Source organism: Rhodotorula toruloides (genome assembly GCF_000320785.1).
Source record: "Rhodotorula toruloides NP11 unplaced genomic scaffold Scaffold4, whole genome shotgun sequence".
NCBI classification, from domain to species: Eukaryota; Fungi; Basidiomycota; class Microbotryomycetes; order Sporidiobolales; family Sporidiobolaceae; genus Rhodotorula; species Rhodotorula toruloides.
The window spans coordinates 137,749-163,247 of NW_015622964.1; the positions used below are offsets into that span (position 1 = coordinate 137,749).

At 61.8% G+C, this 25,499-nt stretch overlaps 12 protein-coding genes across 12 annotated transcripts; 6 read left to right on the top strand and 6 right to left on the bottom strand.

Moving 5' to 3' along the window:
* Positions 1-471: 471 nt before the first annotated feature.
* On the top strand, positions 472-6,110 carry RHTO_06059 (ATP-dependent DNA helicase Hrp3; the record flags this gene model as incomplete). Its single annotated transcript, XM_016419720.1, has 13 exons — positions 472-969; positions 1,036-1,204; positions 1,268-1,525; positions 1,585-1,644; positions 1,703-2,637; positions 2,700-2,808; positions 2,864-2,932; positions 2,992-3,161; positions 3,225-3,469; positions 3,531-3,737; positions 3,800-4,803; positions 4,865-5,599; positions 5,662-6,110. The coding sequence occupies 13 exons, from the start codon at positions 472-474 to the stop codon at positions 6,108-6,110; spliced, it is 4,908 nt and encodes a 1,635-aa protein (XP_016275174.1).
* A 488-nt stretch (positions 6,111-6,598) lies between these two features.
* Positions 6,599-8,174, top strand: RHTO_06060 (UV excision repair protein RAD23; the record flags this gene model as incomplete). Its single annotated transcript, XM_016419721.1, has 7 exons — positions 6,599-6,667; positions 6,734-6,806; positions 6,881-6,936; positions 6,992-7,363; positions 7,419-7,539; positions 7,597-7,823; positions 7,884-8,174. The coding sequence occupies 7 exons, from the start codon at positions 6,599-6,601 to the stop codon at positions 8,172-8,174; spliced, it is 1,209 nt and encodes a 402-aa protein (XP_016275175.1).
* Positions 8,175-8,526: 352 nt separating this feature from the next.
* On the bottom strand, positions 8,527-9,507 carry RHTO_06061 (uncharacterized protein; the record flags this gene model as incomplete). Its single annotated transcript, XM_016419722.1, has 3 exons — positions 8,527-8,828; positions 8,890-9,099; positions 9,147-9,507. The coding sequence occupies 3 exons, from the start codon at positions 9,505-9,507 to the stop codon at positions 8,527-8,529; spliced, it is 873 nt and encodes a 290-aa protein (XP_016275176.1).
* Positions 9,508-9,733: 226 nt separating this feature from the next.
* On the top strand, positions 9,734-10,513 carry RHTO_06062 (iron-sulfur cluster assembly protein; the record flags this gene model as incomplete). Its single annotated transcript, XM_016419723.1, has 4 exons — positions 9,734-10,000; positions 10,091-10,346; positions 10,405-10,438; positions 10,498-10,513. 4 exons carry the CDS (start codon positions 9,734-9,736, stop codon positions 10,511-10,513), a joined length of 573 nt encoding a protein of 190 aa, XP_016275177.1.
* A 215-nt stretch (positions 10,514-10,728) lies between these two features.
* On the bottom strand, positions 10,729-13,015 carry RHTO_06063 (ERO1-like protein beta; the record flags this gene model as incomplete). Its single annotated transcript, XM_016419724.1, has 9 exons — positions 10,729-11,274; positions 11,335-11,583; positions 11,645-11,709; positions 11,796-12,122; positions 12,186-12,255; positions 12,321-12,386; positions 12,470-12,553; positions 12,630-12,746; positions 12,824-13,015. 9 exons carry the CDS (start codon positions 13,013-13,015, stop codon positions 10,729-10,731), a joined length of 1,716 nt encoding a protein of 571 aa, XP_016275178.1.
* A 402-nt stretch (positions 13,016-13,417) lies between these two features.
* On the top strand, positions 13,418-16,639 carry RHTO_06064 (alanine-tRNA synthetase; the record flags this gene model as incomplete). The annotated part of the gene is made up of 6 exons (XM_016419725.1): positions 13,418-13,572; positions 13,652-13,767; positions 13,822-13,904; positions 13,971-14,270; positions 14,355-16,298; positions 16,364-16,639. The coding sequence occupies 6 exons, from the start codon at positions 13,418-13,420 to the stop codon at positions 16,637-16,639; spliced, it is 2,874 nt and encodes a 957-aa protein (XP_016275179.1).
* A 146-nt stretch (positions 16,640-16,785) lies between these two features.
* On the bottom strand, positions 16,786-18,025 carry RHTO_06065 (Tho complex subunit 7-like protein; the record flags this gene model as incomplete). The annotated part of the gene is made up of 7 exons (XM_016419726.1): positions 16,786-17,071; positions 17,134-17,268; positions 17,325-17,469; positions 17,529-17,656; positions 17,720-17,776; positions 17,838-17,889; positions 17,947-18,025. The coding sequence occupies 7 exons, from the start codon at positions 18,023-18,025 to the stop codon at positions 16,786-16,788; spliced, it is 882 nt and encodes a 293-aa protein (XP_016275180.1).
* Positions 18,026-18,073: 48 nt separating this feature from the next.
* On the top strand, positions 18,074-19,001 carry RHTO_06066 (uncharacterized protein; the record flags this gene model as incomplete). The annotated part of the gene is made up of 3 exons (XM_016419727.1): positions 18,074-18,268; positions 18,359-18,817; positions 18,882-19,001. 3 exons carry the CDS (start codon positions 18,074-18,076, stop codon positions 18,999-19,001), a joined length of 774 nt encoding a protein of 257 aa, XP_016275181.1.
* Positions 19,002-19,227: 226 nt separating this feature from the next.
* Positions 19,228-20,734, top strand: RHTO_06067 (uncharacterized protein; the record flags this gene model as incomplete). The annotated part of the gene is made up of 4 exons (XM_016419728.1): positions 19,228-19,605; positions 19,660-19,732; positions 19,792-20,252; positions 20,318-20,734. The coding sequence occupies 4 exons, from the start codon at positions 19,228-19,230 to the stop codon at positions 20,732-20,734; spliced, it is 1,329 nt and encodes a 442-aa protein (XP_016275182.1).
* A 356-nt stretch (positions 20,735-21,090) lies between these two features.
* RHTO_06068 (succinate dehydrogenase (ubiquinone) iron-sulfur protein) lies at positions 21,091-22,600 on the bottom strand (the record flags this gene model as incomplete). The annotated part of the gene is made up of 8 exons (XM_016419729.1): positions 21,091-21,148; positions 21,212-21,420; positions 21,496-21,610; positions 21,669-21,705; positions 21,771-21,845; positions 21,910-22,087; positions 22,335-22,406; positions 22,556-22,600. 8 exons carry the CDS (start codon positions 22,598-22,600, stop codon positions 21,091-21,093), a joined length of 789 nt encoding a protein of 262 aa, XP_016275183.1.
* Positions 22,601-23,294: 694 nt separating this feature from the next.
* RHTO_06069 (peptidyl-prolyl isomerase H) lies at positions 23,295-24,067 on the bottom strand (the record flags this gene model as incomplete). The annotated part of the gene is made up of 5 exons (XM_016419730.1): positions 23,295-23,311; positions 23,384-23,570; positions 23,636-23,771; positions 23,832-23,918; positions 23,976-24,067. The coding sequence occupies 5 exons, from the start codon at positions 24,065-24,067 to the stop codon at positions 23,295-23,297; spliced, it is 519 nt and encodes a 172-aa protein (XP_016275184.1).
* A 454-nt stretch (positions 24,068-24,521) lies between these two features.
* On the bottom strand, positions 24,522-25,388 carry RHTO_06070 (uncharacterized protein; the record flags this gene model as incomplete). The annotated part of the gene is made up of 2 exons (XM_016419731.1): positions 24,522-25,161; positions 25,216-25,388. 2 exons carry the CDS (start codon positions 25,386-25,388, stop codon positions 24,522-24,524), a joined length of 813 nt encoding a protein of 270 aa, XP_016275185.1.
* Positions 25,389-25,499: the final 111 nt, after the last annotated feature.

Here is a 25,499-nt window from a genome sequence, read left to right on the forward strand (position 1 = left end):
ACCTCTCCGTCGCCGGAAGTGTCTGCAAAGCCGTTCCTTCTCCTGCTGTTTTCTCGCCTGTCTCGCTGAGAGGACTCCCGCAAGCCCCTGCAAGCTGTCGAGCTCGACGCTGCACGTCACTCGCCCGTGCTGTCCCGAGTCACGCTGGCCTCGCCCGCGCTCGTCGCTGCCTGGCTCGCCCCGACGACGACGCTCTCGCGCACCTCGCGCACGACACACCGCACCGCCCAGGACGCGCCTAGCTTTGCCCTGCAGCTCTCTCAGCGCTCTCCCACGCACGCGCAGAGCGCTCCCGCACCCGTGACGACCGAGCGGTCCTCGTTGCCAGCCCAAGGTCCGTCGTCGCCTTTCGCGGCCTCGGAGCGCTCAGAGGACCTGTGCAGCCGTTGCGCACGCTGACTGGGACCCTGTGGATGCAGCTCGCAGCGTACACAGCGCGACTCAGCGCCCCGCCACGCCCCGCTCGCAGCAATGGACCCCTCGCTCATCCTCTCCGCTTCCATCGGTTCGACAGCCGGCGCTTCTTCGTCCTCGTCTGCTGCGTACCCGCCCGCGCGTCTGCCACCACCACCTCCGCCTCCTCTCCCTCCCGCTATCGACCCCGCCCTCGTCGCAGTCAAGGCCGAGACGCCCCAGGCGCTCGAGGATGTGCCCATGTCCGAGAGCGAGGGGTCCGACTACGACGTTGCTCCTTCGTCCCGCGCGAACGGTGCGATCAAGGTCGACTCGACCGCGACGAGCGTCAAGGATGAGCCGATGGACGAAGACGGGGACGACGCGGAGGGAGACGACGGAGAGTACAAGGAGGATGTCAAGGACGAGGAGAGCGTCGAGGACGACAGTGACGGCGTTGTCGCGCCTGGACACGCCCGGAGGTCGGCCGCGTCGACTTCGAGGAGCTCGAAGAAGCCCCGAGGGAAGGCGTTGCCGGAGGATTTCGACCCCGAGTTGTTCCTCCTGAGGCGTTCGGTGCGTTGCGTGTCCTTCTTGCTCTCCGTTCCGTCGATACTAACTGCTCGCGCTCCGTCTCTCCAGGGTCGCGCTTCGACCGCTCGCACTCAGATGAGTCCCCCGGCGGCTCTCCGTGTCGACGACTTGCTCACCGGCTCTCGACGCCCGCAGAAAACCTACGACGAGGACGACTCGGACACGTCGTCTTCCGCGATGCCGAACCGCAGCCGCAACAAAGGCAAGAGTCGTGCCAGTGCGTCCAGGACTCTCTCGCGCACCTTGACCGCCTGCTAACCGTCGTTACCCGCTCACACAGGTTCCACCATGAGCCGCACCGTCCGCGATTCGTCCGAGGACGGTTCCTCGGAAGACGATGACGGCGACTACATCCAGAACAAGAAGAAGCACGTCAAGAACCGGCGAGGCGGCAAGAAGCGCACCGCGAGGGACTTTGAGCTCCCGAGGGTGTCGTCCAGGAATGGAAAGGCCTTGCCGAACTACAACGAGGCTGAGATGTTCTCTGACTTGAGCGACTCGGATGACGGGTACGAGTACGAGTACACCGAGGAGCAAGGTGAGTCCCTATCGCTGCTTCGCTTGGTCGGTCGATAACTGACGCTGACTTCCCCGCAGCAGAGCCGGATGACGACGGTATCGACGGCGTCTTCGCTCACAAGCGCGCGCGAGATCATGGTGCGCCGCGCTCTCAAGCTCTCACCGCCGCCGTAGCTGACGCTCGCCCCTATCGCAGTGGACGACAAGGACGACAACCCGCACCGCAACATGCTCTTCCTCGTCAAGTGGCAGAACTACAGCCACATCCACGACACCTGGGAGACGTACGAGCACCTCAAGCGCTTCCGCGGCTTCAAGCGCCTCGAGAACTACATCAAGCAGATCTTCTGGCCGCAGCACAACCTGCTCAAGGACTCTAACCTCAGCCGCGAGGACCTCGAAGCCGTCCACCTCGAGCGCGAGCGACAGGCCGAGCAGCTCGAGAACTACAAGCAGGTCGAGCGGATTATCGCCGAGCGCAATGCCCCTGCCAACGACGAGATCGACCACGACCATGTCGAGTACCTGTGCAAGTGGAAGGGCCTCCAGTACTCGGATGCGACGTGGGAGGCGCACGACACGATCAAGGACATCGCCGCCGACCAGGTCGCCGACTTCCTCGAGCGCATGTCGAGCTCGTGCTTGCCGCACAAGAGCGCCAACTACTCGAAGAGCCGGCCGACGTTCAAGAAGCTCACGGCCGAGCCCGAGTACATCTCCAAGTGCGGCACGCTCAAGGACTTCCAGATGACGGGCCTCAACTGGCTCGCCTACCTGTGGTCTCGCGGCGACAACGGCATCCTCGCCGACGAGATGGGTCTCGGCAAGACTGTCCAGTCGTGCTCGTTCCTCTCGTACCTGTTCCACGAGCAGCAGCAGTACGGTCCCTTCCTCGTCGTCGTCCCCCTCTCGACGCTCCCCGCCTGGCAGGCTCAGCTCGCGCACTGGGCGCCCGACTTGAACACGGTCGCCTACATCGGCAACGCCGCGAGTCGCGAGATGATCCGCGAGCATGAGTTTGGCTCGCGCACGAAGCCACAATTCAACGTCTTGCTCACGACGTACGAGTTTGCACTCAAGGACGAGCACGAGCTCGGTGTTTTGAAGTGGCAGTACCTGATGGTCGACGAGGCGAGTGCTCTCTCTCTCTCGTTAGTCTGGTTCGTAGCTGACCCAGGATGGCTCGTCCACAGGCGCACCGGCTCAAGAACTCAGAGTCGGCGCTCTACATGGCGCTCAAGCACTTCGACGCCAAGGCCAAGCTCCTCATCACCGGCACGCCCTTGCAAAATAACGTCAAGGGTGCGCATAGGACTGACTTCCCGTTCGTTCGGGTGCTAACCGTTTTCCTGATCAGAGCTGCTCGCGCTTATGCACTTCCTGCATTCCGATCGCTTCGAGCTCGCCGGCGAGTTTGATCTGAATGGTGCGTCTCCTCTGGTCCTCTCGTTGCTCGCCGCGTCGCTGACCAGTGCTTGCGCGCAGACGAGGAGAACGAGGCCAAGATCCGCGACCTTCACGGCAAGCTCGAGTCGATCATGCTCCGCCGCCTCAAGCGCGATGTCATCAAGGAGCTCCCGACCAAGAGCGAGCGCATCCTCCGCGTCGAGATGTCCAACATGCAGACGTGGTGGTACAAGAACATCTTGACGAGGGCGCGTCCAGCGATTCTCTCTCAAGTTTGTTGCTTCTCGACTGACATACTCACTCTCGCGCAGAACTACGCCGCTCTCAGCGGGACCGAGAACAGCGTCTCGCTGCTCAACATCGCGATGGAGCTCAAGAAGGCGTCGAACCACCCTTACCTTTTCGAAGGCGCCGAGACGCGAACTGACTCGCGTGAGGAGACGCTCAAGGGATTGGTCATGAACTCGGGCAAGATGGTCCTCCTCGACAAGCTTCTTCAGCGTCTCAAGCAGGATGGCCACCGCGTCCTCGTCTTCAGTCAGATGGTCCGCATGCTGTGGGTCGAAGCTCCCTTCCCGTCTCCGGTGGTCTCGCTGACCTTGCTCTCACGCTCGCAGGGACATCCTCTCCGACTTCTGCGCTCTTCGCGGCTACCTCTACCAGCGCCTCGACGGCACCGTCCCCTCCGAGACCCGTCGCAAGGCGATCGAGCACTACAACGCGCCCGACTCGCCCGACTTTGTTTTCCTCCTCTCGACCCGCGCCGGAGGTCTCGGCATCAACCTCGAGACCGCCGACACGGTCATCATCTTCGACTCGGACTGGTGCGTCAAGTCTTGCTCAACGATGTGAGACCCTCAGCTGAATGGCTTCCTCGCTCCCGCAGGAACCCGCAAAACGACCTGCAGGCGATGGCTCGCGCCCACCGCATCGGCCAGAAGTCGCACGTAAACGTGTACCGGTTCGTCACGAAGGACACGGTCGAGGAGGACGTACTCGAGCGCGCGCGCAAGAAGATGATTCTCGAGTACGCCATCGTCAACCAGATGGACACGTCGGGCAAGAACATCGGGCAGGTCCAGCCGACCAAGCCCGAGAACTACACCCGCGAGGAGCTCGCGTCGATCCTCAAGTTCGGCGCGGCCAACATCTTCAAGTCGGACGGCGCGCAGTCGAAGCTCGAGGAGATGGATCTCGACGACGTCATCAACAACGCCGAGTCGTACGAGACGGCGACCGCTCCGACGGGCACCTCGCTCGGAGGCGAAGAGTTCCTCAATCAGTTTGCCGTCCAGGACGTCAAGGCTGACATGACCTCCTGGGAGGACATCATCCCTGCCGAGGACCGCGAGCGCGTCAAGGCCGAGATGGCCGAGGAGGAGAAGAAGGCTGCCGCCGAGGCGGAGAGCACCCGCCGCGCTGCCGCCCAGGTCGCGCCCGGCGCCTACAAGGGCAAGGACGGGACACCTGCCTCGCGCGAGTCGTCACCCGGGTCGCCGAGGGGCAGCAAGAAGGATAAGAAGCCGGCCGCGCCTCGCAAGACGGACGCCCAGCGTGCGCAGGAGCTCAAGGACCGCGACATCCGCACCCTCATCCGCGGCTTCAACCGCTTCGGCGACATCCGACACCGCTACGACGCCATCGTCAAGGACGCCCGCCTCGAGAGCAAGAACCGCACCGTCATCACGCAGACGATCGACGAGCTGCTCAAGCTCTGCCGCGACGAGATTCAGAAGAAGAAGGATATGCTCGAGGAGATGAAGGAGAAGGGGGAGGACATCCCGAACAAGCTCAAGAACCAGGCCGTCCTCGTCTCCTTCCGCGGCGTCGACAAGATCAACGCCGAGACCGTCGTCCAGCGCGCCGAGGAGCTCGAGATTCTGCACTCCTGTGTGTTCTTCTGCTCTTGTCTTTCGTCCCGTTCCCGAGCTTATTGGTGCTCACCGTACAGACCTGAAGAAGGCGTCCGACCCGCTCAAGTGGAAGTTCCCGGTCGAGAACGTCAAGTCCAACTCGGGATGGAATTGCGAGTGGACGGCCGAAGACGACGCACACCTCATGGTCGGCGTCTGGAAGTACGGTCACGGGTGCTGGGAGGCGATGCGGGACGACGAGTCGCTCGGGTTCAAGGACAAGTTCTTCCTCGAGGACGCCAAGAACAAGAGCAAGGACGAGAAGGCCCGCATTCCGAACGCCATCCACCTCGTCCGTCGCGCCGACTACCTCTGCCACCTCCTGCACGACCTCGACGGCTCGGGCCGCAGCGACAGCAAGCCGAGCGGCAGCAAGACGCACCAGCCTCGCGCCGGCAGCTCGGCTCCTCGCCCGAAGAGCTCGAAGTCGAAGGACGACACGGCCTCGGTAGCCGGCTCGACGTCGTCCAAGACGCACAAGTCGTCGTCAAAGCCAGCCAAGTCGGTCAAGCGCAAGGCGACGCCCGAGTACTCGGACTCGGAGGAGGATGCCGAGAGCTCGTACGACAGCATGGACGAGGAGTCATGCAAGGAGGCGCTCCGCCCGGTCAAGCGCGAGCTCAAGCGTCTCAAGCAGCCGACAACCGACATGAGCCGCGAGGAGAAGCTCGCGCACCTCAAGGACACGCTCACGGCGATCGGTGCCCGCATTGAGGTCGTCGCCGACTTTGAGAAGTCGTCCTCCGCCAAGGAGAAGAAGCGCAAGCACCTCTGTGCGTAGCATGAGTCTCCTTTCCCCTGATGTGTATGGCTGACCTTGAACGTCACCGTGCAGGGAAATGGACGAGCTTCTTCTGGCCGAACCAGGCGATCAAGTCGCAACAGTTGCGCCAGATGTACGACCACCTCGCCGGCGCCAAGGACTCTCCCGCGCCATCTCCCGCTCTCCCGCCCGCTCAACCTGCGCCGCCCAAGCCCCCTCGCCCTGCCGACGAGCAGCCTCCTCCCGCCAAAAAGCCGCGCACGACCAGCGGCACCGATCTCCCTTCCTTCAGCCGCCTCCCTTCCGCCCGCCCAAGCGCTTCGTCGGCCTCGCCTCTCCCGCCTCCTCCGCCCCCGCCTCCTGCGCCGCTGGCTTCGTCGTCGTACGCCCGCTCGCCGCAATCTTACAGCAACGGCACGCCCTCGCACGGATACCAGCCGTCGCCGCAGTACCGCCAGTCCTCTTACGGCTCGTCGTCGTCGTACCCGTCTCACCAGCAGTACCCTCATGGACAGCGGTAGGCGGCCAACGACCCCGTCTTCTCGCCAGCGCATCGCTTGTTCCGGTTCTTCCTCCGCATCGCCGTCGTTCCTCACTTCGCATCTACTACTGTTCGCACTCGGTTCCGTCTCGTTGCCTGTACTCGATACTCCCCCCTCCTGCGAGCCTGGCCGTCTGGCTTGTAGAAACGATACCTCCTCCTCGCCTCGCTTCGGCAATCTGAGCTTGATTTGCAGTCCCTCATGTCGTTTGCGTGCGTGGGAAGCGAGTTTGACAGACCCGCTTGAGCTGCTTGACATCGCGACATTGAGGAGAGCAGGCTGAGGAGGAGGTTCGACTGCTTCTTCCCCCTCGACTGCTCTCCAGACAGCTCGATACTCCTCACTGTGAGCTAGAGGACCTTCTCTGACCAACTCTAGCCGCCTACGAAGCAGTCGTGCTGACGCTGACGACGCTCCGCCACCCTCTCGCTCCTCACACCTGCGCTCACCCGCTCCAGCTCGTCAGGATGGTCCGAATCCAGTTCAAGACGCTCCAGCAGAAGCAGTTCTTCATCGAGGCCGAGCCCACCGAGACGGTCCGTCCCTGCGCGTGCCGTTCTCGCCGTCTCTCCTCGCTCACCAGGTCCTCGTCTCGTCCGCAGGTGGCAGACCTTAAGAAGAAGATCCAGGCCGACCAGGGCTTCCCCGCAGAGAGTCAGAAGATCATTTTCTCCGGTGCGTACCGCCTAGCGTTGTTGGCAAGCTCGCAGCTGACCCTCTTCGACTTCATCGCTGAACTCGTCTTCCAGGCAAGATCCTTCCTGATGAGAAGACCGTGGGAGAGGCCAACTTCAAGGAGAAGGACGTGCGTGTGTTCGTTTGCATTGCAGGGGTTCAAGCTAACCTGCGTGCGCACCCAGTTTTGTGTCGTGATGGTCGCAAAGCCCAAGGCTGCTCCTGCCTCCGCCGCCTCTACTTCTGCCGCCCCTTCGACTCCCGCCGCTGCCCCTGCTCCCCCTCAGACCCCCGCGCAGCCCACCTCTGCGCCCGCCTCCGCCCCCAACGCACCCGGACCCGCCGCTCCCTCCTCCGCACCCGCCGCAACCGAAGCCGAGACGCCCGCTCCCGCTGCGAACCAGCCCGCAGACGAGGCGACGTCGTTCATTTCGGGATCGGCGCTTGAGACGAGTATCAGCGAGATGGTCGCGATGGGTTTCCCGAGGGAGCAGGTGCAGAGGGCTATGAGGGCGAGCTTCAACAACCCGCACCGTGCTGTCGAGTATCTCATGACTGTGTGTACTGTTCCTCCGATGTGCGAGACGTCCGCTGACTTTGACTTGGGCGCAGGGCATCCCCGACGCTCCCGCCGCCGCCGAGCCTGCCGCTGCTCCGGCTGCCGCCAACCCGCCCGGCACTCCTTCTCCCGCTTCTGGCAACGCCGCACCTCTCGCTGCCACGCCTGCTCCTGGCGAGTCCGCCGTCACCGTTTCGGAAGCGCGAGCTGACCTCGAACCCGCCTTCGCAGCCGCCCCCGCCAACGCCCCTCGCAACCTCTTCGAAGCTGCCGCCGCCGCACGCAACGCACCACCCGCCCCGGCCGCAGCGACTGGTGGCGCCGGCGCATCGCCTGAACTCGCCGCGCTGAGGAGCAACCCGGTCTTTGGCCAGCTCCGCTCGCTCGTCCAGCAGAACCCGGCGCTGCTGCAGCCTTTCTTGCAGCAGCTTGGTGCGAGTAACCCTGAGCTTCTCTCTGTGCGTGCGCCCTTGCTCTCCAGTGACGAGAAGGTCCGCTGACGCTTTGGTGACCGGCAGCTCATCGAGCGCAACCAGCAAGCGTTCGTCGAGTACCTGCAAGAAGGGCTCGGCGAGGGAGAGGGCCTCGACGCCCTGCTGGACCAGTTTGGCGACGACGGCGACGACGAGGGCGGGATGGGCGGCGGACAGTACATCCAGGTTACGGAGGAGGAGCGCGCGGCGATCCAGCGCCTCGTCGCCATGGGCTTCGACGAGCAGATGGCCATTCAGGCGTACATTGCCTGCGGGCGTGATGAGCAAATGGCGGCAAACCTCCTTCTCGAAGGCAGCTTCGATTTTGACGACTGAGTATCGACGTCGGCTCGGCACGCTTGATGTGACTACTGTGTTACTGTAATTGCCCTTTGCACGACAATTCTTCACAGGCCATTCCTCCAGCGCTACCTTTGCTACCTTTTGAGAATGGGGCAGGGTGTCTACCCCAGTGCTTGCAAGCGCTTGCTCTGCAAGCGCTCAGATCTCGCTAATGGCTCGCTCTGGCAGTCCGTCTCCGTTCGCGAGCAAAGACTGCGCTACGTCGTCACTTGCAACGACAACAAGACAAAAGCCTCAACATTGAGTGAAATGTGACAGTCGGGAGGTGGGGGCTAGCTGGACAACCGAAGGCTTGACGGAAGATGAGAGGTGACGAGAGGAGGGTTCATGAATCCGGTTGTGTCGTTGCGCGCTCGTTGTTCAGGTCGATGAGGTCGACGAGATCGACGACGTGGCCGTGACCAGCAGGTCTCGCACGAGGCGATTCGGGCACACGTACGGTAGAGTCGGACTGCTGCTGGGAAGGGCTGTAGGGCGGCGGCGGTACGTCGAATTCTGATGCCGTTGAAGCCGTCGAAGACATATGACGAGGTGGGATGTAGACGATTGGTAAGGGAGGGTCCGAAGCAAGACCTGGAGGAGGGGAGTGGAGGAAGGCGAGTTGAGGCGGAGGCAGTCGGCCGTTATCTGCGTGAGAGCAAAGCAGGTTCAGCACCCTGTCAAGTATCGCTCTAGAGACAAGACGTACCGGCGCGTTCGTTCGCAAACCGTTGCACGACCCAGTCAGCCCGAACCATCGCTCCTTCCGCACACCCCCGCCGCGCCGAAGCTGGCCAGTAGAGCGAGAGTCCTCCAGCTGCGCCTTCAGCAAACTCCTCGAGAGCTTGCCACCAGTACTCGCTGACGATGCCGCGCTCGTGAAGGTAGATCAGAAAGTTGTCGCGAGCGTTATCGAGAACTGCGGTCCGAACACTGTCGTCAGCTCGCTGGCAGCCTCCAACATACGAGTTGACCGTACCGACGTATAGCCCATAGCCAGTTCTCCCAAGCGCTGTCGCATGTCCTCGCTCACCTTGAGCAGCTCGCTGCGAACACCCTTGCCTTCTCGCAACCGGGAGCGGATGACCGCCCGCTCCTCCTTCAACTTGTCCAGCTCGTCCCACTTGTCAAGCCAGTAGTCCTCCGGCATCAGGCGAAAGATCTGCTCGCACGCGAGCGAGAACTCTGGAGGAATGCCCTTTGCGTACTGCGGGTCGTCTGTGAAGGCAAAGCGGGAGAGCCGGGAAGCGAAATGGGGTGGTACGAAGCCACGAGAGAGTCTGGGATACTGCAGGGTCTTGGCTGGGCGACGCGTGCCAGGCGACATCCGCTCAATGGGCGGGTCAAGGTGAGGAGACGGAGATGAGAGAGGAGAGCGCAAGCAAGAGCGGGGCAGCGCCGGGACGGCCACAGAGGAGCTGTAGCAAGTAGCCTTTGGCAGAGTCCAATCTAACAACGTAGCGTAGCTCGACAGCTGAGAGCAAGAGTCGGCGTCGCTATTCCGCTTCGTCTCGTTGGCTCACGCTCGTTCGCCTCGCCCACCTCGCTGCACAATGTCACTGCGCACATCCAGCCAGCTCCTGCGCACCTCCCTGCGCACACTCGCACCACGCGCAACTCCCCCATGTCCCGCATGCGCCTTCGCCGCCTCCCAACTCCGCCACCCCTCCTCCTCATCGCTCCGAACACTCTCGTACACCGCACCCGCACGCGCACCGATCCTCGACCAGACTCCGACACCGGCTGTGCACCCGGCACCTATACCGCCCAAGGCAAGGCCGCGGCAGGCGATGAGGGCGAGGAAGGCGGCGTTGACGTTGGTGAGTCGCCGGTTCGCGGATGACTTGCTGCTCGGCTGGGCTATCTGGGTCCATTCGCTGACAGTTGGTTTCCCGCCCCGCGACTCGCAGTCCCCGAAGGCAGTCGACCGAATCCGCGGCCTGCTCGACCAACCCTCTCCGAAACTGATCCGGGTCGGCGTGCGCAACAAAGGCTGCGCCGGGATGAGCTACCACCTCGAGTATGTCGACAAGCCAGACAAGTTTGACGAGGTGGTCGAGCAAGATGGGGTCAAAGTGGTGATTGACTCGAAGGCGCTGTTTTCGATCATTGGGAGCGAGATGGATTGGCAGGAGGATGCGTTGCAGGCGAGGTTTGTGTTCAACAGTGCGTTCCCATCTCGTTGTTGTCCGTCGAGTGTGGGCTAATTCTTTCGCCCGCGCAGACCCGAACATCAAGGACGCTTGCGGATGTGGAGAGTGCGCCCTTTCCCTCTCTCCTCCTCTCCCTCAGCTGCTGACCTCACACGCTTCAACAGATCCTTCATCGTCTAGACTATCCTCTCAGTACCCCCTTCGCAACTCTAGAACCTCTTTGCAACCCGCATCATCACTCACGCCTCCGTTCTCTCCCTCGCTTCCCGCTTCGTCGGGCTAGGGAAGAGTGCGAGAGAGTGAAGACATGCTAGGAACAATGCAGGTACATCTCCAACAAACCAAAGAAAAGCTCTACACAAACTCATGCTCATGCTAAGATGCGACGAATACTCTCACAACTCGTCCCTCGACGCTCCAGATCCGCCGCCGACAACTAACTCGACGCACTTGCTCCAACGGCCTTCGCACCATCCTAGAAGGCGGGTCCAGACTTTGGTCGCGAGGGCGGGGAGGGAGGCGTTCGTGTTTTGCGCGATGGGCGGAGGAGAGGGCGAAGGAGTGGAGAGTGAGGAGGGTCGGGACGAGGCGAGTGGCCGTGATGCCGATGCCGAGACTGGTTCGGATACCGAGGACGACGGCGCCTGCTTTGCGTCGTTCCGGTGCGCCCAAAGCGTCCTAAACCGATCGACCGCAGCCAAACTCTCGCTCAACCTATGAAGCGTATTGACAAACGCCACGACCTCGCTCCTGCTCAACACGACCTCTTCCCCGTCCTCTGAGTCGGAGGAGAAGAGAAGTTTGAGGGCGGTCCCGAGGCCGGTGATTTGCATCTTGCCCCAGAGTCGACATTTGTCGCAGCCGACGCAGTCCATGATGCGCGAGACGTTGCGGAAGTGCGCTTTGAACTCGTCTTTGAGGAGCTGTTCCACCCTCACATCCTGCATCAGCCACACACTCGAAAGGCGAGGAACTGAGAGAAAACGCAAGGGAGAACGCACCTGCGCCTCCTTGCCCCCGCTAAACATCGTACTCTCATCAAACGTGCTCGGGCACCCTCCCGCGACGCTCACCAACCCTCTCAACCCCTCCACCTCGTTCCGCGCCGCATGCGTCGCCTCGAGCGTCTGGACCAACTGCGGACCGGCGCGCGAGAGGGCGCGGAGGAGGAGGACGTAGGTGAAGTACATGTTTTCGAGGCGTTCGGGGTGTTGGCCTATGCGGGTTATGAAGCAGTCTAGGTTCGGGGACTGTTTCGCGCCAGAGAGTCAGTGGAGGGTGGAGGGAGGAGGGGAAGAGGGAGGGACGCACCCAGAGACCGGTTGATTGGTCGAGGTAGTCGTCGCAAATGTGAACCGAGATAGACGCGTGGAGACCTGTCCACCGCACCGTACGCTGTCAGCCTCTAGTCTCCAGTCTCCAGTCTCGAATGGGAAGAAAGCGCGCGAAGGAGGGAACGCACCGGAGATGACGCGGTAAAACACCCTCTTCTCCAAACAGACCTCCTCAGTCGGATCCTTCGGTCCCGCCAAGCTCCCCATCAACCTCTTCTCTCCCTCTCCCCATCCTCCCATCCTCAGTCCTCCCAAACCTCCTGCCCCTCCCCCAGTGAACGCACTAACATCCGCGTACCCGCTCCCTCCTTCCCAGCTCGGCCGGGACGGATCGATATAAGGGACGGGCGAGAAACAGTTTTCGAGGTAGATGGATTGCCAGACGCGCGAGGAGGACGGGCCGGCGTAGCCTGTGAAACGTTCGGGGTTGAGGAGGAGGTCGACGTAGACGCCCTCTGGTTTGCGTGTGCGAGCGTTAGTGAGCGAACGAGAGAAGGGGGTGGGAAAAGGGGGCGTACCGGAGTCGAGTTCGTCTTCGAGGACGCAAAAGTCCGAGTCGCTGATCTCCTTACAGCCGGCGGGGGAGGACTGCGTGCGCTCGAGCTCCGTCAACACGTCAAGCGAGCGGAAGAGGGGATACGGGCGCGACGAACCGTTCTTGCGCTCGTCCGGTTCAGCTTTCCCAGCGTCGACGAGCGCCACGCCTCGGGGATATGGTCCTGTTCGGGGGTCCCAACCCTCGGAAAGTCAGTCGCCCCACAGTGTGGGAGAACGGAGGGGAGGAACGGCACGCGAAACGCACCTCGTCGGTCGTCTCTACGCCGCACGCGCGGTTCATGCAGCTGCCGTCTTCCTCCCAGAACGGGCATTCCTTCGCCAAGTCAACCTGCGCGCCATCTCCACGGTATCAGCCATCCCAGCCTCGCTTAAGAAGCAAGTCCGAGCGGGAGCGCACGACGCACCTTGTGGTACCGAAAGTACGGCTCCGCAACCAGCTCGTGCAACCTCCCAAACAAGTCCTCATTGACGCTCTCCACCGTCTCGTAGTCGCAACACGCATCGTGAATCTGTCCCGTCGGCTTTACACGTCGCACACGAGATGATGTCAGCTTTCGTTGGAAGAGGAGCGAAGGGAGGGGGAGGGGGACGGACAGACCTTGCAGTAGTTTTGACCGGCTGTGCGGGATGAGAGGACGTCTTGGAGGAATCCTACGCGGGGTTCGTTCGAATTCTGGGAGGAGGACGAGCGGGAGGGGGAGGTGTCGAGTGAGGAGGCGGATGCGAGCGACGAGAGCGAGAGGACGACGAGGGCTGCCGAGGCGGGTGAAGCGATGCGTGGTCGTCGCATCCTTTCCAGTCTAGCAGAGCACACGAGCAGCAGTCTACAGAGCACGAGAGAGCGAGTGTCGAGGTGGAAGCGATGTGGCGTCGCGGCGTGGAACTCGAGTCCGGACAGGAGCGGGTCAAACTGCAGTGGGACGAGTGCTGGTTAGACTGGAGTGCTAGTTAGAACATCTTATGATTTCTACTGCACTCAGCTTGGCAGTTGGCGCGGTTGAGCAGGAGTCATTGACTCTCCTCCTCTCGCCTCCTCGTCGCTGTCCTCGCGTTGTGCTGCTTCCGTTGCTGGCGAGTCACTCACGCTAGCCCACAGCCACTCACAACGCAGTCCGCCATCCGCAGGGCCATCCCCTGCCTCGCCTTGCCACGCCCCATCTCCATCCACCACCGCTTCATCTCCCGCCCAACCATGTCGGCCACCGCGTCCCAGTTCGGAGACTGGCCAGCGACAAAGGTCCGCCAGACCTTCCTCGACTACTTCACAGAGCAGAACGGCCACTCGTTCGTAAAGAGCTCGTCGACCATCCCGTATGAGGACCCGACATTGCTCTTTGCCAATGCGGGGTGAGTGCAGCGCGCTCGTCGACTCAGCGAGGCTTTTGCGGAAGAGGGGATGCTGATAGGTACGACCTGCCTCACGTAGCATGAACCAGTACAAGAGCATCTTCCTCGGCACCGTCGACCCCTCGTCACCCTTCTCCAAGCTCAAGCGCGCAGCCAACTCGCAAAAGTGCATCCGTGCAGGCGGAAAGCACAACGGTGTGTGCGCGCGATCGTCCCGGGAAACTTTGTGCTGATGGGAGGCGTTTGCAGACCTGGACGATGTCGGAAAGGATACCTACCACCACACGTTCTTCGAGATGCTCGGGAACTGGTCCTTTGGCGACTACTTCAAGGTGCGTTTGCAGTCTCCTCGCCTCAAAGGCCCGCTCGCTGACTTGGACTTTCTCCGACGCACACAGAAAGAAGCGACGGCGATGGCATGGAACCTCCTTACGCAAGTCTACGGCCTCCCTCCCTCGCGTCTCTACGTAACCTACTTTGAAGGAGGCTTCGGTCTCCCCGCCGACCTCGAGACGAAGAACCTCTGGCTCGCCCTCGGCGTTCCGGAAGACCACATCATCCCTGGAAATGCAAAGGACAACTTCTGGGAGATGGGCGCAACGGGACCGTGTGGACCTTGTACGGAGATTCATTACGACCGGATTGGGGGCAGGAACGCGGCGAGTTTGGTCAACATGGATGACCCGGACGTCCTCGAGGTGCGTTTTCTTCACTCAGGACCTACTTTCTCTCCCTCTCACGGGAGCGTTCCTCTCACGCTCGCTAACGCTCCCGTGGTGCAGGTCTGGAACGTCGTCTTCATCCAGTACAACCGCGAAGCCGACTCGTCTCTGCGCGAACTCCCGGCCAAGCACGTCGACACGGGCATGGGTTTCGAGCGCCTCGTCTCGGTCCTCCAAGACAAGCGCTCGAACTACGACACGGACGTCTTCCGTCCCCTCTTCGACAAGATCCAGCAACTCACCAACGCGCGCGCGTACGAGGGCAAGCTCGGAAAGGACGATGTCGATGGGATCGATACCGCCTACCGCGTCGTCGCCGACCACGTCCGGACGCTCACGTTCGCGATTTGCGACGGTGGCGTGCCGAGTAACGTCGGGAGGGGGTACGTCCTCCGCCGCGTATTGCGCCGCGGAGCGCGCTACGTTCGGAAGAAGTTTGGCGTCCCGATCGGGTCGTTCTTCTCGTCCCTCGTTCCGACACTCGTCGAGCAGATGGGCGGCTTCTTCCCCGAGATCCAGGGCAAGTTCGACGACTTGAAGGAGATCCTGGACGAGGAAGAAGAGTCGTTCGCTCGCACGCTCGACCGCGGCGAGAAGCTGTTCGAGTCGTACGTCCAGCAGGCGCAGAAGGAGGGGTCGACCACCTTGCGCGGCGCGGACGTGTGGAGGTTGTACGACACGTACGGATTCCCGGTCGACTTGACGCTCCTCATGGCGGAGGAAGCGGGGTTGTCGATTGATCAGGCGGCGTTTGAGGCGGCGCAGGAGGCGTCGAAGGAGGCTTCGAAGGGTGCGGGGAAGAAGGGAGACGGTCAAGCTGTCCGGCTCGATGTGCACGATATCGCCGCCCTCGAGGCGAACGCCGACGTGCCCAAGACGAACGACGAGGCCAAGTACGGAACGGGCAACGTCGACTCGGTCGTCAAGGCCATTTACCGCCAGGGCAAGTTTGTCGCCTCGACGGAGGAGCTCGAGGATGCTCAGCAGGTCCAGCTCGGTGTCGTCCTCGACCGGACGAACTTCTACGCCGAGTCGGGTGGACAAGAGTACGACACGGGCCGGATCGTGATTGACGGACAGGCCGACTTTGTCGTCGAGGACGTCCAGGTCTTCAACGGCTACGTCCTGCACATCGGACGCGTCGTCGAGGGCTCACTCAAGGTCGGCGACAAGGTCGTCTCGTCGTACGACGAGCTCCGTCGCTGGCCCCTGCGCAACAACCACACCGGCACGCACATCCTCAACTACTGCCTCCGCGAGGTGCTCGGCGACCACGTCGACCAGAAGGGCTCGCTCGTCGCGCCTTCCAAGCTTCGCTTCGACTTTTCCCACAAGAGCCCGATCCCGACTGCCGAGCTCGACCGCATCGAGGACATGTCGAACGAGTGGATCAAGCGCAACGTCAAGGTCTTCAGCAAAGAGATGGACCTCTCGACCGCCCAGAAGATCCCCGGCCTCCGCGCCGTCTTTGGCGAAGCCTACCCCGACCCCGTCCGCGTCGTCACGCTCGAGTTCTCACTCGAGGAGATCCAGGCCGACATCGAGAACCCCAAGTGGCGTTCGACGTCGGTCGAGTTCTGCGGCGGGACGCACGTGCAAAAGACGGGCGAGATCAAGGAGTTTGTCATCACCGAGGAGTCGGGTATCGCCAAGGGCATTCGTCGCATTATCGCCATCACGGGCGAAGACGCGCGCAAGGCTTCGCAGCTCGCGAACGACTCGGAGGCCCGGTTCGAGCAGATCATCAAGCTCGACACGGTTGAGAAGGAGAAGCAGCTCAAGGCTTTCGAGCTCGAGGTTGCGACGTTGACGGTCTCGGTTGGACGGCGAGACCGCCTTAAGCAGCGTATTGCGGCGGAGCGCAAGGCCATTGTGGATGCTGCGCGTGCGGCGGAGAAGGAGCAGGGCAAGGCTGTCGCCGACGAGGTCGACCGGTTCTTCAAGGAGAACCCGGACGCGAAGGTCATGGTCGCTCGTCTCGACGCCGCCAAGGGCAACCCGAAGGTGCGTCTCAAGACATGCTCACGAACGCCTGTAGCTCTGCTGACGCTCCCATCGTCGCCCTGCAGGTCATCCAGTCGGCCATCAGCCAGGCCAAGACGCTCTCCAAGGCCGGCTACTTTTTCTCGGCGACCGAGGACGGCACCAAGGTCGCACACCTGAACGTCCTACCCAAGGGCGAGATCTCGAAGGAATTCAACGCCAAGACCTGGTTCAACGCCGTCGCTGCGATCGTTGGCGGAAAGGGCGGAGGAAAGGACGATGGCGCGCAAGGGTTCGGCGACCAGGCGGACAAGATTGATGAGGCCATTGTCGAGGCGAAGAAGTTGTACGAGTCGCGATAGACTGCCTGCAGGGCCATTCCTCTCTCTCTCTCGTTCTCTCGGATACACCGCGTCGTTCCGTCTCTCTTGCAAGGCAATGCATTCTCGATACCGTCTTCATTCGCCGAGAGGATGGTTACAACAAGCGTCTGTGGCGCGCGACTTTCTCACATCTCCCCCTCTTCCCGGTCGTCCGTCATCTGTCCCTTGTCCCGCTCTCTTCGACCGCCTTCCTCCTTCTGTTCCTCCGTCGCCTCAACGCCCTCCATATTGACATCTTCACCCTCCTTCGCTTCCGTCGCGCCAGCACCAGGAACGAACGGCTTCGCATTCGGGTCCAGCGATTGAGCCCGGGTGTTGGTCGCACCGCCTGTTCCCGCCGTTCCTGCTCCAACTTCCTCGCCATCGTCTTCGTCCAGCGCTCGTCGTCGTTCCTGCTCGGCCTTCTCGTCACTGCAAGGAGAAGGGCCGTCAGTCAAGGGGGGCGGGCTCAGAAAGCGAGGGTGAGGACGCACCGGATAGCCTCCTGCATCGCTTCCAAGCTCGTCACGATCGAGTCGAACGCCAGCTTGCGCATCTGCCACGTTTCGGCATACGTCCGCTCTTCTTGTCGCAGCAGGTCAATGTCGGCATTCAGCTTGTCGAGCGACCTGGCGGCAAACAACGTTAGCAGGGCCTGACGAGGCCGTAGAAACTGAGGGCGCACTCCTGGCCCTTTTGTCGGTCTGGCAGCCGCGCGATCGTCTTCGCAATCCCGTCGTACTCTATCCGCCGCGCCCGCTCCTGCTGTGCCGAAGTAAGTTTCTCCCCCAGTGCCGCCAGCTTCTGTCGTGTCTCCTCGCTTGATTGCTCTGCGAGGCGTACGAGGTGTCAGAAGGGAACGAGACAGCGGTGCAAGAGCGGCACGCACCGAGGCTCGCGACTTCTTGCCGGTACGAGTCGATTTCCCACGCCGCAACCTGCTCTATCCGCTTCGACTTGGCCAGCTGCTGCGCCAGCTGGTCCAACGCGACCGTGAACGATACATGGGCTGCTTCGCTGCGGGCGGCAGACGAGAGAACGATCAGCGGAGGAGGGTTAGGACGCGAGAAGGGTACGTACAGCTTCTCCCCCTGCATCTCCTCGCCTAGCAGCGCATAGTACGTGGCAATCGTCTTTCTGTGGAAGCATTAACGGCGTCAGCAGACGTCCGACGGCGTTGCTGAGGCGGTAGACGCACTTGAGTGCCTTGGTATCCGACTGGGCGCGAACGTCGGCGAGATCACGCAGGGCTGCACGAGCAGCGTGTCAGTGGCCAGTGCTGAGTCATAGAAAGCGCGTAAGCTCACTCTCGTTGTGCATCGTGGCGAGTTGGCCGCCAGCGAGTTGCTCGACGAGGACAACCCATCCCTTGCGCTCCTCCAACATCTCCCCTCGCTCAAAAGCTGCTCCAGCTGGGCCTGAACTACTCGTATCATGTCACGAAGCTCGCGACGGCATACTGCACCGTCCCCATTCGCCCGCATGCTCGCCCTTGCCGTCCTCGCATCCGCTCCACTCGGATCCAGCGCGTCGCTCTTTCGACGAGCAGTGCCAGTGCCGGGAGTGCTCGTAGCGGGAGACTTTCTTTGCAAGGAGGAGGGACTGTGTCTGCCGTGCCCAGCGGAAGAGGTTCGTCCACTTCCACCCGTCACTCGTCGTCGAGAGGCTGTGCTCCGAACGGCGCTGGACTCACAAGCTGGCCCCTTTGACGTGTCGCAGATGCATACACCGGTCTGCAAAATGTACGGCAACCGGAGACCGCTCAGCTGCATCCCTCGACGGAACGCACAACCCATTTCCAACTCGTTCGTCCCCTCGAAGTCAGCCTCTCCCGTCGACGCGCAACCAGATCCCGCCGGAACCGTCAAGCTTGACGCCGAGGTGAAGGACGCACACGGTTTCGACGAATCTGGGCGGTTAGGCGACGCGGCGAAGGGTGCGGCAGCACAGAGACCGCCTGTGGTGGGAGGGGAGAAGCTGTCTCCGGCACAGCAGGAGCTGAAGGAGGCGTTGGAGAATGACCGGCGTCGGAGAAGAAGTGCGAGCGAGAGGCGGGCGGACGAGCGCGAGTGGGAACGGTTATCGAAGCGGCAGTCGGGCGTCCAGCTGAACGTCGATGCGTGGGAGGCGTGTCCGAAGGTCCTCGCATCGGAGTACCACGACTACTTTGAGTTCATCGTACGTACACTTTCGCCTTGCGCGCGACGGGTCTTTAGTAACCTTTCTACCGCGCTACGAACAGCTCTGCAACGCCGCCTTCGCCGCGATTGCCGGTATCGTCCTCGTCTTCCGGCAACGAGCGCTGGCGCTTCGACAGTTTGGACGATTAGCGGCCAGGATCATGCAGACGCAGGTGTCGTAGGGAGGACGAGGAGGACTTGTTGCGTATTCTTGCAAGGCCTCGGATTCTTCGCTCGCCTTCCTGGGCTGCCAGCACTGAGTGTTTCGAGACTGCGGTGCACCTGTGATTGTTTCAGCAGGCTCGCAATGCTGCTGTCGAAAGCCGCTTCTCCTCTCTTGACCTCTTCCCCTTCACTCGTCTCTGCTCCATCCTCGCTCTTCGCTGTTGTGCTGCGCTTCTTCCCCTCATGTTCCCATTCTGCCTCGATGAAGATCCTCCCCGCAAGCGCCAGCGCCTTGCCTCGTCCTTCTCAACCTCATCGCGTCTGTTCCCCCTTCCGTCTTCCTTCCAGCGCCTCACACAACCCGAGCGGTCAGGCATATCGCTGCTCCGCACCTCTCAGACGCCCTTTGATCCCTGGCGATACACGGCTGCTGTTCTCGAGGCTGTCTCTTCAGGTTCTGGCCCGCTCTTCGACGAAGAATGGTCCGAGTATTCGAGTGTCCCTTACTTCCGCGAGGGCTTGACCAAACGCACAGTCTCTCGCGCTTGCACGCTAGCCGGTACCTTGACCCAGAGACTCGAGGCTTGCTACCTTGTCTCGCCCGAGCATGGGGAGAAGGAGGTGGGCCCGTCCTGTCTGCTCTCGAAGGCTCCGCTCGCTGACACCGTTGCACAGATGGCGGATCTGATCGCAGGCGGTGCTATCCCGCCGAGTACTCGCTACGAAGCGCCTGCGAATCGCTTTCCCCGTGAGTCTCCCTTCCGTCCCTTTCAGCCAGACTTTCGCGCTCATTGTGACTGTCCGCAGTGAATCACGACTTCCGCAATGAGCTCGACTCGCACAGCATCCACCTGGTTCCATCGCTAGACGACGTCCTCGCCCGCCTTGCCGGGGAAGTCATGTACTTCACGAAGCGCCAGTCCGCCAACTCCGCTACTCGCGCCGCGGAATACTCGACCATCCGCCCGCCATGGGAGCTATTCTACAAGCGCCTCGAGGCTCGTCCGCCAGCGGTCACTTTTGCCTTCACCAAGCACTCGACGGATCTGCTCGTGATCCGGCAAGAACGTCCCAACACCGCCGCGGTCAACTACCTCACCGCTCGTACGGCAGCGGAAGTTGCGGCGAACGAGAGCAGCAACGGGCTGAAGCTTCCTGTGCTCCCGCCAGTCGAGGTGTTGTGCTCGCTCAACCTCGTCGTCGCGGCAATGCAGCAAAGGGTTGCGCAGCCTTTGCCCGCACCCGACGCCCTTGTAGTAGAGAGCAAGGTGCGTCTTCGCGGACCAGCTTCGTCCTTCTTTCACCGCTGACGCCGCTGGCTTCGTCGTCGCAGCAAATCGCCGACTTCGCCTGCATCCTCTACAACATGTGGTACACCCGCTCCGGCGACGAAAGCAAGATGGAGACGCTCGTCCACGAAGCTCAGAGGCTCGTCTCGCTCTATGCGCCCGAAAACGCCTACGCGTCGTTCATCCTTCGACCGGACGAGCATGAGCTTGCGGACCTCGAGCCGGCGCCGCTGCCGCCAAACGCTTTGCGGAACGGTCCTCAGACGTTGGCGGACGGTCAAGGATTCCTGTCGACACTGCAACTCGACGAAGAACTACCTGACGCTTCCGAGACGGTGTCGGCGTCCGAATTGCTGCAGACCTCGCAAGAGCGCAACTCGCCGGCACTTGAGGAGGACGAGGACGATGAGGAAGAGTCAGAGGAGCGGGTGCAGCGGTGGCTGGAGAGAGTGGGCAACTAACGCCGCGCTTCCCTCTCTTCCGGCGTCGCTCTTCGCTCCGAGGCGCCTTTTCCCACTCTCTGCTCAGTCTTACACATTGCTGCTGTAGTGGTGCGAGCTGAAGTGAGGTGATTCGATCGACCATGACGAACCAACGTAGGCGAGAGGATCCCGCTACCTTGCTGTTCTCGCCGCCGCGCTCGCTTCGTCCATTTCGCCCCACTCCGCCATCTCCCACGCACAAGGGACGCAAACTATCCGCTCCCGAAGGGCCAAGCTGGACGACGCACGGAAAAACGAGAAGTTACAAGCACGATCGCTACTGCTGGCGTCCCCTCTGAAAATGTCCGCCTCCTTCTGCCGCGCGGCGGGTCCGCTCATGCCGACGCCATCTCCTGCTTGAGTGCGGCGATAGCCTTGGCGGGGTTCAACCCTGTAAAGCAACTCGTCAGGACCGGACCACCACAGTAAGAGAAGAGAGGAAGGTGGGGGACGTATTTAGGGCAAGTCTTGGAGCAGTTGAAGATGGTGTGGCAGCGGTAGAGCGAGAACGGGTTGGCGAGTTTCTCGAGCCGGGCGGCCTTTTGCGTGTCGCGCGAGTCGGCGACCCAGCGGTAGGCTTGCATCAGGACTGCCGGGCCGAGGTACTGGTCTTGGTTCCACCAGTAGGAGGGGCACGAGGTCGAGCAGCATGCACAGAGGATGCACTGCGAGGCGAGGCGAGCGGAGCGAGTAAGTGTTAGTCGAAAATGAAGGGGAGAAGGGAGGGAGCGGGAACGCACCTCGTACATGCCGTCGAGCTTCTTGCGGTCCTCCTTCGACTGCAGGTGCTCGCGACCGTCTGCGGGCTTGTCGGCCTGCAGGTAAGGCTGGATCGCCTTGTACTGCTTGTAGAACCTGCGGAGCGGGCGGAGTCAGTTGAAGATCGTGGCGCCGAGGGCAGAGCGAAACGCACTGGGTCATGTCGGGCACGAGGTCCTTGATGACATACACTGCGAGGCGGGAGGCGAAGTTAGCGGGCTGGTTGAGGCGAGGGAGAGATGGACGGGAGACGCACTGTGCGGGAGGGGGTAGATCTTGACATCCTTCGAGTCCTTGTCGATGCGCTTCAAGCACGCGAGCGTGTTGACGCCTGTCGAACCATCCCCCGTCAGCGCGAAACCCCCTCGCACGAATCAGTGTGAAGCCGAACACACCGTCAATGTTCATGGCGCACGATCCGCAGATTCCCTCACGGCACGAGCGACGGAACGTAAGGGTCGGGTCGAGCTCGTTCTTGATCTTGAGAATGGCGTCGAGGACCATCGGGCCGCACTTGTTCAAGTCGATCTTGTACTCCTGCAAGTAGGGCTTCTCCGTCGGCTTGTCCGGGTTCTGCGCGGAGTTGGAGGGACAGTGGAGATGTCAGCGCGAGTGTCCTGCGTCGGTAAAGGGGTTGCGCGTCGTCCTGAACTCCCATGCCCTGCTTCACGCGCTTCGAGTCCACCCAATCTCCTGCCGCGGGTTCCACCAAGTGCCGAACTCGAGATGCCACAAAGCTATCCACCGCTCGCTCTCGTCCCTTTGCCACTCCTGCATTCTCTTCAAGTCTGCAGATCGGTCAACCGCAAAGGTGGCTCACCCAGCGGTAGACCTTGAACGACTTGAGGTGCTCCGGCTTCGACTCGACGGCGGTCGCGAGGGTGCGGGCGTGCTGCGGGGCGAGTCGAACAAACAGTGTCAGTACACGCATTGGCGAGGTCGCTGGCGCCGCCTGGAGTCGTGTGGCGAGTGCGATGATGGGGGCGTCTCGCGAGTCGGTGGGATGGAGGCGGAGAACGGCGACGACGACGGGGGACGCACCCTCGGGGCAGCGCGGGCAGCACGTGCGACAGCTGGCGTGAGCATGGCTTCTACAAGTCTGTGAGCGAGTGTGATGAGCGAGAGAGATGGTTGCCAGCAAGCGGAGCGGTCCGGAATGAACCCTCCCACCGACCCCTCTCGGTGCTACAGCAGACTGCTTCGCTCCCTAAAGCTACCAGTTCGCCTGCACGCACAATGCTTGCCCGCTGCGACTCGAACGAGCGCACGACGCCGCCTCGTCGTCCTCCGATCCTCGTCTCCTCGACAACCACTTCCAACCTCGCCGAACGACTTGACGCGCAGATCGAAGCAGTGGCGCACCGTGTACAGGCGTCGACGAGCTGGATGCTCGCGGTGCACGCCCTCGGAACGCTCGTCTTTCGCCAATCCTCCGTCGCCGCTTCGCCCAATCACTTTGACCGGATTGTCGAGCGGCTGTCCTTCTGCGATCTCGCCAAACCACGCCGCTAGCAGCTTCAGCAACCTACGATGGCATTGTCTATCCAGGCCGGATGTTTTCCGGCTCATGAATGACTTGCTCTTGTAATTCGCTTGCGCCCTCACGTTCTCCTCTCCCGCCGATGCGAGCCTGCCCTGGGCTGCTTATCCATCCGCTCGACGATAAAACTCTCTTGCTCAGTTGAAGGAGACACTTGCAAGGGGCTCTCGCTCGCACGCAGCAACGATCGAACAACAGTTTCGGGTATGCCCATGCCTACGATGCGTCGTCTGCCAGTCCCTACAACTCGCCACACTCTGCGCACCACAAGACCCATCAGTCAGCACCACGCTCCCTTCCGCGCTCCGTAGAGAGAAACGCTCGCGCACCGGTGATCGTGCACTGCAACTTGGGCCTATTGTTCGGCCCCGTCGCGATGTTCTCAATCTTCCTCACGACAAGCATACTGTCCTGTCCCAACACCTTGCCAAAGACCGTGTGCTTCCCGTCGAGGAATGGGGCGGGCTCGGTCGTGATGAAGAATTGGCAGCCGTTCGTGTGTGGGCCCGAGTTGGCCTGTGCGCGCGGTTGAGTGCATGGGTGAGAGGGAGGAAAGGAGGAAAGGAGGAGAGGGGATGCACCATACTCAGCAACCCGGCCTGGTCGTGCGCCACCTCAAAGTTCTCGTCTGCGAACTTGGCGCCGTAGATACTCTGACTCCCCGTCCCGTCGCCATTGATAAAGTCTCCTCCTTGGATCATGAAGTGAGGGATCACGCTGCGTACCACCTCGAGGTGAGCGGGCGAGCGGCGAGAAGAGGGAGAGCGAGGAACAAACCGGTGAAAGATGCTGTTCTTGTACCCAACAGGCAAGCTGTTCTCCCTGAACTCGCCCGTGCAGAACTGTCGAAAGTTTTCTGCTGTCCTGTTCATCCCTCTACCGTTAGCCGCATCGGAGGAAGGAGGGGAGGTGAAGGCGCACTTGGGACAGATGTCGTCGAACAATTCCATCTTGATTCGACCGGCGGGGGTTTGGCCGATCGAGACGTCGAAGAAGCAAATTGGGCGGGGCATGGTGGGTTAGGTAGGCGGGTGAAGGAAGGCGGGCGGATCGAAGGCGAAGGAGATAGCGAGAGGGTGCAAATGAGGTGAGCGGGAAGGGCTGGCGGGTTTGGCTGGGCGGTAAGGAGTGTTAGTGCGACTGCTCAAGCGTTTGAGCGGATGCGCCACGGTCTACGCGCGTCCCTTCCTGCTATAGAACCCAGCAGATCGTCCGAGAGATGAAGCGGAGCAACTCACGATGTGAAGCTGGGAGGACGGTGCAAGCGGCGCAGAACGAGTTCAGAGACGCGGAGAAAGGTCTAGCGATGCTTCAGCAGCAGCAAGCGGCAACTGAGCGGAGGTGGTGGAGACCAACCTTCCACTGACCTCCTCGTCGGGCTCTTCAAGCGGTCTCAAATCGCAGACTCCTCCCAGTTGTGGTACAAACAGATACAACATCTACTTATGCACAATCTACGAACCCCCTCTACTTCTTCTGAACGCTAAAGGACCTCAACCGTTCCATCGCAGGCAAATCGTTCTCCTTCTCCGACACCGGTGTCGAGACTTTTCGCCTGCGGAAGGGTAGGCTGAAGGACCTGCTTGGAGTCGAGGCTGCTGAGGTCGTCGATGCTGAGCGAGGAGAGGGAGAGGCTGGGGAGGCGGTGATCCGGCTGGAGGGAGCGCTGGGTGGACGTCCGAGCCCGATCTGACTCGTCGCTACAGACGGGGGAGGTGCCGAAGACGCATGGGGAAGGCTCGTGTCGTCTGTGGCGGACTGGACGACCGGCGCGAGAGCTGCCGGGAGGGGATGGAAGCCGACGCTTGCGACTGACGACGAGACGGATGAGCAGCGAGAGGCGACGGATGCGGTGCGCCGCTTTGGCTGACGAGTTGAGCTGGGTGTGGCGGGCTCGGTAGGCGCAAACGGCGGCGGAGCGGCGGGAGAGCGATTCGAGGGAGGAGAGGGTATTCTTCCCGTGTCGAGCGGTCTGTCCGATTTACCTCCCGCCTGCTTCGTCGTTTCCTCCACCTCTACACCTTCGCCGTCCTCCTTCTTCGACGAGGCCGTCTCTGTTGCAAGGAAAGGAAGTGCCGGACGGGTCGTTGTCAAGCGAGGCGAGAAGCTGTCAAGCGACCGTCAGCTCCGTCTCAGCGAAGACGTTACTGCTCGTACTCACTCGCTGCGCCTGCTCGTCCTTCGTCTCAGCGAGGGGGATTGTGCGGGCGACGTGTCGCGTGGGGAGGAGAGAGACGAGGAAGAGGCCTCATCGCTCGCTGAAAGGGCGGGGCGGTTCCAGTCGTTGTAGCATTGTATCGCAGTGAAGAGCAGGACGGTGCACGTCAGCGACATGCCCCAGCATCGCCCGGGCAGTGAACAGTTCGCTGCCAACCCGGTCGGGTCTCCTTGGACCAGGTCATTCTCACGCTGAGCTCTCGCTGTTGCTTGGAGTGCTTGGTTAGC